The sequence below is a fragment of the Mus caroli genome, unplaced genomic scaffold (assembly GCF_978045245.1).
Source record: "Mus caroli unplaced genomic scaffold, Mus_caroli_1 scaffold_3, whole genome shotgun sequence".
In the NCBI taxonomy this organism is placed as follows: domain Eukaryota; kingdom Metazoa; phylum Chordata; class Mammalia; order Rodentia; family Muridae; genus Mus; species Mus caroli.
Window position 1 is genome coordinate 64,364,414 of NW_028227258.1, and position 12,966 is coordinate 64,377,379.

At 45.4% G+C, this 12,966-nt stretch overlaps 1 protein-coding gene across 1 annotated transcript; it reads left to right on the forward strand.

The window, feature by feature from the left end:
* Nucleotides 1-289: 289 nt before the first annotated feature.
* Cd160 (CD160 molecule) lies at nucleotides 290-12,584 on the forward strand. Its single transcript, XM_021158997.3, has 4 exons — nucleotides 290-335; nucleotides 6,149-6,293; nucleotides 9,097-9,423; nucleotides 12,377-12,584. The coding sequence occupies exons 2-4, from the start codon at nucleotides 6,212-6,214 to the stop codon at nucleotides 12,541-12,543; spliced, it is 576 nt and encodes a 191-aa protein (XP_021014656.2). The 5' UTR covers nucleotides 290-335; nucleotides 6,149-6,211; the 3' UTR covers nucleotides 12,544-12,584.
* The last annotated feature ends 382 nt before the right edge of the window (nucleotides 12,585-12,966 follow it).

Sequence of the window (12,966 nt, forward strand, 5' to 3'; positions counted from 1 at the left end):
TCCAAAGGTAAAGAAATCTATTTTAAGGAGTCATTTTTTTCTCAGTCTTCTCTGAACCTTAGTGCATTTCAAAAGAGAGAGAGAGAAGTCAGGGGGTGTGATGGAGCAACAGGAGAGAGTAAAAACTATAGGGGCGGGGGAAAGAAAGACAGGAAGACCCCCTTGCTGCTAAAAACCCATTCTGTGGTTTTTCAAAGATCAATGGTGAAAGGCCGAGCTGTGACGGAAGTGGGGAGATAGGGTTTTTAACAAGAGTAAAAGGCCCAGTGTGGGAACCCAGAACACAATCAGCGTGAGCCCCCAGCTTGAGAGCAAGGAAGAACATCTGTCCTGAGGTAAAGAGGCCTGCTGGGAACCTGGGCGCTGGGAGGAGAGGTGGAATGCTCAGCAGAACTGTTCACATGGGGCAAGCTTTCAGTTAAGCCAGTGAGAAAGCAGAAGCTGGTGGCACACACCTTTAATCCCAGCACTCAGGAAGCAGAGGCAAGTGGAGTTTGAGGCTAGCCTGCTCTACAGAGAGAGTTCCAGGACAGCCAGGGCTACACAGCAGAGAAACCCCTGGATGGAGGTGGGGGGGGGGGGGGCAGTCGGGGGGGGGGCGTAGAGACAGAGACAGAGAGAGACTCCTCATGTCAGATGGTTGGTATGCTCATCCTTCTCATGGGCTTCAGGTCCTTGGCTGGTTCAGACGCGCCTTAAATGGCAGAGAGCCACACCACATTCCGAAGAGGGAAGTCTCAAAGTCTCAGTGAGCACGTTAGAGTTGAGCCTGGGCAGCTTAGCTCACACATGCTGTGCTGAATCCCACAGGCTGCTCTCTTTGGTTCTGTGCTCCTGAGAAGACAGTAGATGAGAGTCATCCCTTTTCATAAATATCAAGGAGATAAAGATCACCGTAAGAAAGCAACCGAAGGTTGCCAAGCCTGCGCTAGAGCCCTCAGGCCCGGCCTGGGCTGTGAACTGCCTTCATGAAGCTTCTCTGAAGGGCGTTCATGTCCCAGAGGTCACACTGGAGACGACAGAGCAAGGGCAGCCTCTAGCCACGGCAGGATTTGGGCAGAGGAAGCCTGCCAATTCATCCCTGGGTTTATAAGAAATGGACAATTCTCCTAAGTTCAGTCCCGGCCACTTCCTTCAGGGGGGAAAAACTTCTTCCTGTGAATCAGAGATGGTTGTTAACCAAGGGGATGTGTGACCCTCTGCAAGGTCAGCTCACAATTGGAATTTGTGAATCTGGGGATAAAACGCATCCCCGCCTGTGTCAGTCTGGACTAGGGAGCGACCAATTGCTTCCACGGTAGACTCTGCCACTGGTAGAAAGCATGGGTATCTTCGGCAGCTGTCATAGCTGTCGCTACTTCGTTAAACTAGACAGGGGTTGTTCCTGCAGAGAACACCACGTGGAGGCTCAAAACCTCTAGAACTCCAGTTCCAGGGGATCTATGCCCTCTTCTGGTCTCCACAGGCACCAGGCACACAATTGATCACAGACATGCATGGAGACAAAACAGCCCTACCCGCAAAATAAAATATTGAAATTTAAAAGGAGAAATTCCGATAGATATAGGATGGAAACTAGATCTGAAGGATAGATATTCTTCTCTTGTATATTCTGTAACTCTGTCTTTATAGAATTTGTTTCCTTGGTTATCCTATACCTTTTGCTTTAGTGATTTTAGGCTTTTTTTTTTTTAATTTCATATGTTATGAATGTTTTGCCTATACACACACGCACCACACGTTAGCCTGGTGTTCACACTGCCCACGGTTAAGCCAGCGAGAAGGCTTAGGACAGTGGTGGGTGCCCTCAAACTGGAGTCACAGACCCTGGTAAGACACCGCGGGCGCCGGCACTCAACCCTAGCTTCTAAAGAGACAGCGCCCTCTAGCGGATAGAACTCCGGGCACTGCTCGTCTGCTACACATAAGGTGCTTGCTCCTGGCATCAAGGTGATTTCTGCCAAGAGAGTCCTTATCCCAGTAGTCCCCACCTTCCCCCAGCCCAGCTGAGGAGCCCAAACAGACTTATACGCTCTGATCCAGCTAGTCCTTGTCACTGCAAAGCGGCTCATGCGGAGTGACTGACCCCGCCCCGCAGCAGGCCAGCCTGCCTGCTCCATTCTGGAGTTGCAAGTGGTCCCTACTCCCCTACTCCCATCCCACTGCACCAGTCCCGGAGGACACAGTCCTGGAGAAGAGGCAGGACCTAACATCTCACAGCAGGGTTGGTAGCCAAATCCCCCACCTTCTCTGCCTTCCTTCTCCCACCGCATCCCTCGGGTACTTAAAGCCAGCAAAACTGCCGAGACCTGCCTCCACTGCCATCTTGCAACCTTCCCAGAGTCCCGGGCCCGAATTTCTCCCTTTCTAACCCTCTATAAACCGCATCCTCAATTTTGTTCTTTAGTGTTTGGGAGAAGAGAGGTGACTGTAAGAGGAACCAAAGGGTTCCTCCAAAGGGTTAGGAGTCTGGCTTCTCCACCCAGTCTCTGCAACTTAAAGCGAGTCACGCGACTTCTCCGAGAGGATTGCACAGAACACGTGATTAATGATGCTCAGGGTTTTATAGGAACTAATTACAACCATGGGTGTGGATGTGAACTGCAGCCAGCTGTGCAGCCATAATAATGATGACGACAAGCGCACACTATCTAAGCTGCCATATTAACCCCCTTGGGAAGATAACACTACCATCATCATTTTACCCATCAATAAACTTGTTTTCAGAGAGATTAAGAAATTTGCCAACATTGGACAACTAGTAATTAACAAGGCAGGTTTCAAATCTAACCTGACTCTTCAGCAGCGGTTCTCAACCTTCCTAATGCTGCGACCCTTTAAATACAGTTCCTCATGTTGCGGTGACCCCAATCAATAGATTGGGGGGGGCAGGGTTCGAGACAGGGTTTCTCTGTATGGCCCTGGCTGTCCAGGAACTCACTTTGTAGACTAGGCTGGCCTGGAACTCAGAAATCCGCCTGCCTCTGCCTCCGGAGTGCTGGAATTAAAAGGTGTGCACCACCACACCCGGCTCTCATTAGATTCTTTTGTTGCTACTTCAAAACTGTAATTTTGCAAGGGTTACGAATTGTAATGTAGATATCTGATACACAGGATATCTAGATGACTGTGGGTTGAGACCTGCAGGTTGAGAACCGGTGCTCTAAGAGGAGGTTTTCAGCCACACAAACTCTTGTTTTGATGGCCTGTCTGTCCCCATGTACCTGACATGTGCTAGGCTGTGCTAGTCACCTGTTTTCACTTTTCAAGGGTTTTACCTTGGATCTGCCACAGAAGCCTAAGAAATGTGATGGTGCCCCTGAATCTAGTTTTAAAGATGTACCGTGATTGTTTTTGACAGCTAATTGTACTAAAACAGAATCTGGACTTCCGATACCAAGTGTCTGATACTTGCCCTATTGACTAAACACACTATCAAGTTTTACATTTTTGAGTTTGCTTAGAATATGTGTGCTGCAATGATTTGACAGAAAGACTTCTTCAAATGTTGAAGCTTAGGTCTGTGACGTATACCAACAGCGTCTATTAAGTACTTGGTCCCCAGTTCACGTGCTGCTGTAGGAGGTTTCAGAACCTTGAGATATGGGGAGCCTACGAGCCTCTTCTGGCCTAGTTCTCTTTGTCAAGCTTGCTGTCGTGTGACTAAGCCTGAGCTGCAAGCTTCCTCTATTACAGAGCCGCCCCCCCCCCCAAGCCTTCCCAGGCAGAATAGACTGAATCCCTCTGAAGCCACAATCAGAGAAGACCTTTCCTCCCTGAAGTTGCTCCAGTAAGCTACTGTGTCACACCAATGAAAAAGTGACCATAAACCCTGAGTACACCTATTCAAGAAGTTATGGACTAGATGTATTTAAATATACATTTATAAATATATAATTTAAAATGTATATAATTTATATATCAACCTACAGAAGGTTCTTAAAAGCATAGAGTGTATGTGTACAAACTCAGATGGCATAGGCTCTGCATACCTTGGCCATATGGTACAACCTACACAGTTGTACATCATGTTGCTATATTAAATACTGCAGGCAACTGTAACACAGCAGCAAGTGTTTATTTATCTAGCTACAGCGTGCAGTAAAAAGGTGCTTATTTTATATGTATAACCTACACTGTGCCCTTTTTTGACGTGCTAACTTATGATAGTCACAACTTAAGCCCTTATAAAACTAACACAGTTCAGTTTTTAAATAAATAATAGAGGTGATTTGGCTCATGCTTCGTGTGGAAAAGTCCAAGTGTGTGGCACTAGCATTTGCTAAGGGCCCTCTTGCTACATCGTAGAACCGTGGGAAGTTTTCATAATAATTGATACTGTGCATCACTGATGATGATGCTGCATGAAGAGATACATCACTAGATGATTTCATGGCTGCACAATCATAGAATATGTGCATAGAAACCAAAATGGCATAGCCTGTGCCTACTGTGGCCACATGGTACAATCTTTTGCTCCCTGGCGCAGCTTGTTACTATGCAGAATACTGCAGGCAACAGTAACATAGCAGTGAGCAGTTATGAATGTAGACAGTCTATGGTCCAACCGTTTGAAATGGAACACCTGCATAAAGCACTTCCTGTGGTGGAGCCTGCGGGACTGGGAATCTCTTGGGATGACTGAGTGAATGGGGAATGGAGGGAGGCCGGGGAATGGCTGAGCTCTGCTGAACCCTGCACAGCAGCCACTCCACCTACACTGTGCTCCAAATCCGGGCTGGATCTTCAACAGCCCCCCAAAAAAATCTTACTTCAATCATAAAGTAACCTTCACTCACTATAACATTTTTACTTAACAGTCCTCTTAATTTTTAAATTTAGTTTAAAACATAAACATGCCAGTTTGGAAGGCCATCCCTGTAATCACAGTCAGGTAAGCTGAGGTAAAAGGCAAACAGGTTTTCTGGGTCAGAGTTTTTCTGTGTAGTGCTGGGTGTCTCAGAACTCACTCTGTAGACCGGGCCGGCCTCTGCCTCCAGAGGGCTGGGATTCGTGTGTGCTACCAGTGAGGACCTGTACACACTCTTCGGTAAGCTTGTCCTCTTTTTCAAAGCTTGCTAAGGACTGCAAAGCCTTTGGACCCCTTCCCTTGGGTTTTCTTGGAGTTCTGATATTTTCTTCTCCTCTGCCCTATTTTTCTCTTTCCTTTTCCCCCCATTTTCCTTTCCTCTGTTCTTTTTCCTCTTGTCCCTCCAGTCACTCATTTCTGTCCCCATTTCATTAAAATCTCTTAAAAACTGATAGACAGGCAGCCTCTCACTGACTGAAATGTTGGTATAAGGCACATGCCTGAGTCATATCCTCTTGTATGAATGGATCAAATGGATCAAATCAGTGTCCTGTTGTTTTGTTTCTTTCATTTGAATGCTTTTTAAACAGAGACTAGAACATAAAAATATAAATAATAGTAATAAAAATATTAGGAGAAAATAAGCTCAACCTGAGGGAAACCTTATGGAAACAATATCGGAAACCAAGCAACTTTTTAAAATTAAAACTTCATCGTAAAGAATTTGCAAATAGGAAAAAAAATCACACACTAAAACTAGCCCAACTCAGAGTTTATTTATTGCAGTAAACTTCTATACAGCCAGGACAGCCATTCTGAAGCTGTGAGACTGCATGTCGGATTTTACTCCTTCACTATCCAATATGGTTTTTAGTTCTTAGGAATCACCGAAATATCCACGGTAGAGTTGAAACTAGAACAAAATTAGCTTCATATCTTCTTTCATGATACAAGTGCCCTTCACCTGAATTCAGTCCTTCCCCTAATTGTTTTCCTGTTCTCCTTTCTACATATTATACTTTGCCACATGTATTTACATGTGTATTCATATATATATGTACACACATATATATACACACATATGTATATAACACGGGCTATTTACCAAAGGAGCCCAGGAAAAATAGGCAAGGTCTCTCTGCCCAGTCCCCTACCCCCTGGTTCTTCTCTCCACTTCTGCTTTGCTAGATCTTTTTCTATGTCTCCCAAACCAGCTGTACCCTGAAGTTCTCTTCATTTCCATCACACTTTGAGCAAACCCAACAAGTACCTAAAATAGGGAGCTGGCCACAGAGGCCTGGAAGCCTTCACCTAATGAGTTTCTCCCGTGCTTTTCAGGAGTGTACAGCCACAGACCAGCAAAGTCATCATTTCCGTGAACTTCCTGGGGCTGACAACAGCATGCAAAGAACCCTGATGGCCCCTGGCCAAAGCTGCTGTGCCCTGGCCATCCTGCTGGCAATTGTGAACTTCCAACATGGTGGTGAGGACAGATCCCGGGGCAGAGACAGCCATGGAGAACCCTGGGCTCAGGGGAAGGATGTTCTCCACGCATGTTTTCATTTATCTGTGAAGATCCCTGATTCTTCCAGACATGTGAAGGAACCCCTAAGCTCTCTAAATTTTAGTAACGGTATAATTTGATAGTAATTGTTTAATTTTGTGGTTATAGATAAGATTTGTAAGTGTTACAGTTGTGAGGGGGAAGGTACCCTGGCAGTCGGGAGCCAAGGCATTTCACAAAGTCACACCACACAACACACCTCACACAGTTTCCTTGGGAGAGACACAAGAGAGTGGCTCCCTCTGCTGGAGAAAGAAGCAGCAAAGAACTAAGCAGGAGGCAGGCTTCATGTAGGGTTTCTTGGGAGAGGGGGAGCTTTCCAGGGTGCCCCGACATTGGTGGGATTCTGTGGCCTGATCTTGGGGCAAGCTCAAGGATTGGTGGGATTTTGTAGCCTGATTGTGGGCTTCCCCCCCCCCTGTAGGGCGGGGCCTGGCCATTCACCTGTCTTGATGGGCTGGAAATGGCAATTGCAGCCACTAGGGATGTCTGGGGGCAGGAGCTACCCTGGAGCCTTGATCTAGATTTAAATAAGCTCAGTGTGTCCGGAACGCTGCACTCCCTGCCTGCCTTACCCTGACACTCTACAGTGTCTAGGAAGTGCAGCCTGTGAGAGAAGAGAGTTAGACCCATCTGTGCCTTCAGGTCATGGGGCTGTAAACTTCAAAAAAAGGAAGGAAGGAAGGAAGGAAGGAAGGAAGGAAGGAAGGAAGGAAGGAAGGAAGGAAGGAAGGAAGGCCAGCTTCCTGAGAAATCTTTAAGAATATATAGTCATAAACTTTGGTGTGTATCTGTCACGGTGTAAGGACAGAGCTTAGAGTCATCCCACTGCCGTCATCCAGGCAGTGCTCCTCACAACCAACCTGTTTTTGACCTTGGTGTAGGAGGGGTTTAAGCTTTCCTGGGCAGAGACTGAGGCACTCCCATGTCTGACTCCTTCCTCTACAATCTGTGCCAACTCTGACAACGTGAATGGGAAATAAAAACATCTGACTCCTGGACAAAATAATTAGAATATAAATTTTCTGAGAATGTGTATCTTTTCAAATCTTATCTTTGGAAACCTATTGTCTCAATTAGGGTTTTACTGCTGTGAACAGACACCGTGACCAAGGCAACTCTTTTAACTGCTTCTTTGACTTGAAAAGGTTCTTGAGAACCTCTCCTGCCATGTCTGATCCCTGTTCCACCTTCCTGGAGCTTCATCCCCCTGCTCACGCCATTTCTTTTCTGTCCTTACTTCCTGTAGATTCCAGTACAGCCTTCCTTCCTATAGTGAGAATTTTGGCTTCTTTGAAAAACACAGAAATATTACAAAAATATAAGCTGGGCGTGGTGGCACACGCCTTTAATCCCAGCACTCGGGAGGCAGAGGCAGACGGATTTCTATGAGTTTGAGGCCAGCCTGGGCTACAGAGTGAGTTCCAGGACAGCCAAGGCTACACAGAGAAACCCTGTCTCGAAAAACCAAAAAAATATATTACAAGAATATGCTTTCATTTAAATCCCAGGTGTGGAACCCGGGGCTGCTTCGGACTGTCTGCAGCAGCTGACTGTGATTTGCCTCATGCTCTAGCAAGGGCATGATTTTTCCAGCTGCAGATAGTTTCTGTGATTGTGTGACATTTGGAATTCTGGGACTTTACAGGGGGTCCATAAATGCTAGAGCCCCGAGAGATGGAGTGGGTTGTTGCCTGATGACCACAGTTTATTAAGTAGTAGTATTAGTGTGCAAAGAAGAAACAAGAAGAAATTAGATATCCTGCCCGGGAAGAGCAAACTTGTCCCAAGGATCTCTACAGCCCTAATCACAGGAAGTAGTCTAACAGGAAGTAATCTAACGCTAACGTTGCCCCCTTATCCCATTCCTTTTCTCTCCCATCTTGACTTTCTGATGTACAACCAGTTTCTCTCCTTGAAGTAGGAAGCCATTCCAGAGCACCTGTTTGCATCCGTTCACACGGGAACAAACCTTGGTCTGGCAAACACATTCTCCCCACTGTGTAGGGCTTCCCCCAACCCACCTGCCCTACCACCTCCAGGCCTGGGACACTGCTACTGCCTCCACCTCTATCAGGGAACCATGGCCTGAAATCTCAGTGTTCACCATAGAACAAAGTGCAGTACTTTGCCAATTTTACTTTGGGCTGCATACTTGAGAGCAGAGCTGTGATGGTTTGAATGCAATGTCCTAGTAAATGTCGGGCATTTGAATCCTTGTTCCCCACTAGTGGCTGCTCTGGAAGGATTGAGCCATATGACTCTGTTGGAGATGTGTCACTGGGTGCAGGCTTGAGGTATCAAAATCTTCTGTCCACTCTCACTGTGCTCTGTCTCCTGATCACACTTTGAGATGTGAGTTCTCAGCTGTTCCTGCCATGCTTCTGCTCTGACATCATGGGCTCTAACCCTCCCAGAAAAAGCAAACACTTTCTTCTCTAAGTTGCCTTGATCAAGGTGTTTTGTCACAGCCATTGAAAAATGACTGAGATGGTGGGGCTCGTGTTTTATTTGTCATGGCCCCAGCAGCATGGTGTAGAAGGTTTACCGGTACATACCTGGTCCCTTAACTCTCACTTCCCAGGAGAAGAGGCAGGCAGTGTCCTTACTGTCATAGAAGCAAAGAAAGTTGTGTTTCCCATCTGCCAGTGTCAGGCTGTATCCTAGTGACAGGGACCGGCTAAGTGGGCTTCCCACAGGTAACTTCTGCATTCCGTTCCAGGATGTATTCATGTCACCAGCTCAGCATCCCAGAAAGGAGGGCGACTGGACCTCACCTGTACTTTGTGGCACAAGAAAGACGAAGCTGAGGGGCTAATACTCTTCTGGTGCAAAGACAACCCTTGGAACTGTTCCCCTGAGACCAGCTTAGAGCAGCTACGGGTTAAAAGGGATCCTGAGACAGATGGCGTCACTGAAAAGTCATCTCAGTTGGTGTTCACCATAGAACAAGCTACACCATCAGACAGTGGGACCTACCAGTGCTGTGCCAGAAGCCAGAAGCCAGAAATCTACATTCATGGCCATTTTCTCTCCGTTCTAGTCACAGGTGAGTCCCTAATATCCCTAATGCCATCAGAGGAGCAGTGAGCAGGGCAGGCAGTGGGACTTTCAAGTAGCTATCTGAGGTCCTAGATAGCAGTTCCCTTGAGAATCCTTCCTATTGCCCAGTCCTCTGCTGACACCCCAATTGGCAGATATATCTTACATCTTTCTACAAAGTGTATATACAAAGGTAATTACGTCTTTACTACTCCACATCTTTATAGAATGCCTTTCATTCTCATTATAAGACTGAGTCACTAGGAGATGGAGAAAATTATTTAATGACACTCATTGACTGGGCTAGTAAAAATACAGGTCTACAACCTAGGCCTTTTGATGCTTACTCTGGAGTTCTCCCAGAGATGAAGCTGTATTTCCTCAAATAGACAGAGATGGGTTTGAAATGAGTGACTGCCCAAAGAAGCATTCAGCTCTAAGAAACAGGAATCCACTCAAACTACTGGATTAAAAAACAAAAATAAAGTAAAGGTGTGGATTGTCCCCATGAGTTCAGTTTTCTAGAATCAGAAGTCAGAAAGTTGACAGGATCCTGAACTGTCACTCTGGGTCTTGAGCTCACCAAGATAGCACTGACTATGTCCTTCATAGTGGGCATGCCACCTCAATAGAACAATATCGTGTGCTTCATTACCACAACATTACAATAAATGTGACAACCCTAGTCAAGCTTTATAAAGGGCCCATGTGAGAGCAAACCTTCAAAATTCGGGGGAGAGGGAGAGTATCCTCTACCTATAATTCTATACCCAGCCAAACTACCAACCAATATGTGAGAAGAGAGACACTGTCAGATATACAGTGGCTTTAAAAAAGCTTGCTGTCTGTATGAACTTTTCTCAGGGCCACAGATTGAACCCAGGACCTAGAGCATGCTAAGCCAGTACTTTACCACTAAACCATATACCAGTCTCATATGAAAATTTTAAAGAAGCCATCAGCCCAGCATGGTGGCATACATCTATGTTCTCAGTATTCAGGAAACCAAGACTGATCATAAATTTTGGGCCTGGACTATATATAGCTAGATCACATCAGTAAACAAATAAATATTATTTCTGCTCTATACGTACAGTAAATAAAAATCTGAGAGGAAAAGCCTTTTAGTAAACATTCCCATTCTCGTCTATGGTTACTAATCATTCAAATGGCCCATTTCACTCCAGATTGACCTATATTTTCTTCCTTGCTTGCTTGCTTGTTGCTGCCTGCCTATATAACCTGGTACTCAGCAGGCTACTCTTTCTTCCACTGAAATCCTCTCTCTTGGGTTCCATGAGTGTTCTCTGACTTGTTTAATTACTCTCCTGTCCTGCCTTTATTTCCTCCTCCCACCTATCAAACCTAAGTCCTCACTGAGTCTGCCTTTTCTACCCTCTCTCAAGATCTCATCTACCCTGATTTAAACCTGCACTTTGCAAGTAACCCACAAATTACCTTCTCAAGCTCTACTTCATGTGTTTTAACCAAGCACCCCACTAATGCTGAACCAATTCTGGGCAGCTCCACCATCTCCTCAAACTTGTCTTCCTGAGACTTACATCTGTCTATGACTTTCTGTCAAACTCCTGGTTCCTCGTTTTCTTTACCCAAGTAAGTTACTACAAGCTTTTCCTACATTTATTCTTTTCTTTCTAAATATGTTCTCCAAGTCTCTTGAATCACAACTGAAGTATTTCTCTAGACTTTAACAAGTGAGATCCTTGAGATTACCACTTTCTACGAGACTTACTGTTTAGTAAATGGGCCACCAACTCTAAGTATTATCCCAATCCATTCAAGGTTGCCAGCAGACAGATCTAGAAGGTCAGCTTGTATATGCTGTGTTGGCACTCAAAGAATTAATGGCTTCTCAGTGTCTACAATGCCTAGTCAGGTTAGCCTAGTATGAGGCTCTAGGACAGTGGTCCTCAATCTGTGAACTGCATATCAGACATTTACATTATGACTCACAACAGTAGCAAAATTAGTTATAAGTAGGAACAAAATAACTTTACGGTTGGGGGTCACCACAACATGCGGGACTGTATTAAAGGGCCATGGCATTAGTAAGGGTGAGAGCCACTGTTCTAGGCAATCTCATTGTAGTTATCAGTAAGCCATTGTTCTAGGCAATCTCATTGTATTCACGCAGCTACTCTGCTCTAGTTAAACTGCAAGAGTAGCCATTCCCCTGCCCCCTCTTCAATCATTGAATGAGTCCTTACTGTGCATCCTGAGCACAGTGCCAAGTGCTGCACACCAGAATCAGGTGCAACAGTCCTTGCTCCTTAAAACCTAGTGTTCATAGGATTCTAATACAGCCCAAGTGTTTCTGCTTGAGCTGACTTTTCCTTAACAAGGAATGTCTATATCCTCTCAGGCTACTTAAGCATCAACTGTGGAAATAAGGTTCCTTCTGGAAAGTGGGAGCAGATAGGCAACAGGTGATATTTAAAACAATGCCCACTGTGTACTGGGCACTCAGCATGTGCCAGGGCTTGTGTTTTTGTTACTCCCTACAGACTCTCAGGGAGTATTATTGTTGTCCTGTGACAACTCATACTCAACACTCACACAGAGAGACGATGACAGAAGCCCCAGCTCTACTCCAACACCTGAGATTTTAACTTATGCTAAATGACTTGATCCATTCCAGAAGACTGTTTATAATGAAGTTTCCAAAGTCCAGGGTAATCTGTTTTACCTTTCTGTCAAAACTCTAGAGCTCCTGGAGGCCTACTTGCATCCCTGTCTCTGATGAATGCTAGATTCTGTGTTAATTTACTACATTTAACTATAAATATCATAGCTCACAGATATCAAAAATATTTGTTCAGAAAGTAAAATAAATTAAGCTGCCAGGCCTTCTTTGAGATTACACAGGAAATGCTACAAAAGGAAGCTATGCCTTCTGGAACCTTCTTTTGATCCTTGATTCTCTTTTTAACCTGGAACAGGGAACCACACAGAGATAAGACAGAGACAAAGGTCGCACCCTGACTTCAGCCATATCAATGGCACTCTCAGTTCAGGCTTCCTGCAAGTAAAGGCTTGGGGGATGCTGGTCACCAGCCTGGTGGCCCTTCAAGGTATGTCCAGAAGAGACTTCAGCTCTCCAAGCTGAATCTGTAGCATCGTCAGCTTAACTATTTCCTAGGAGGGAAAGTTCAGAAAGGAAGCTCTTAGGCAGGGAAAAATGTTCCCCAAGCATGCTAACCAGTATGTGGGTGACACTGGTTTTACGGTATTAAAGTCCTCATAGTTCTGTATCTACATGGAGACAGATGGATAGGACTTTCCACTGGGTAAGAGGTCAGAGCTTTTAGGAGAGGCCTGGGGGAGACAGTAAACACAGCTACCTCCACTCTCACTGAGCACAGTACCGCAAGTTCAAGCAACATACATCTAGTTATTACACAAAGAATAACAAAGCAGGAGATGGGGCTGTCTTAGATGGGTTCCAACACAGCTCCTCCCTAAAGCTGATGTCCTTACTGAGTATTAAAAGATTGAGACGTTTAATAATTTGTCACTAGGCTTTTGAATA

Bases quoted from the DNA above. Each gene is read 5' to 3' on its own strand.
- Cd160 (XM_021158997.3), top strand. From the start codon at position 6,212: ATGCAAAGAACCCTGATGGCCCCTGGCCAAAGCTGCTGTGCCCTGGCC. The intron at 6,294-9,096 runs GTGAGGACAGAT...ATTCCGTTCCAG, and splicing joins TGTGAACTTCCAACATGGTG to GATGTATTCATGTCACCAGC. The intron at 9,424-12,376 runs GTGAGTCCCTAA...AACCTGGAACAG, and splicing joins TCTCTCCGTTCTAGTCACAG to GGAACCACACAGAGATAAGA.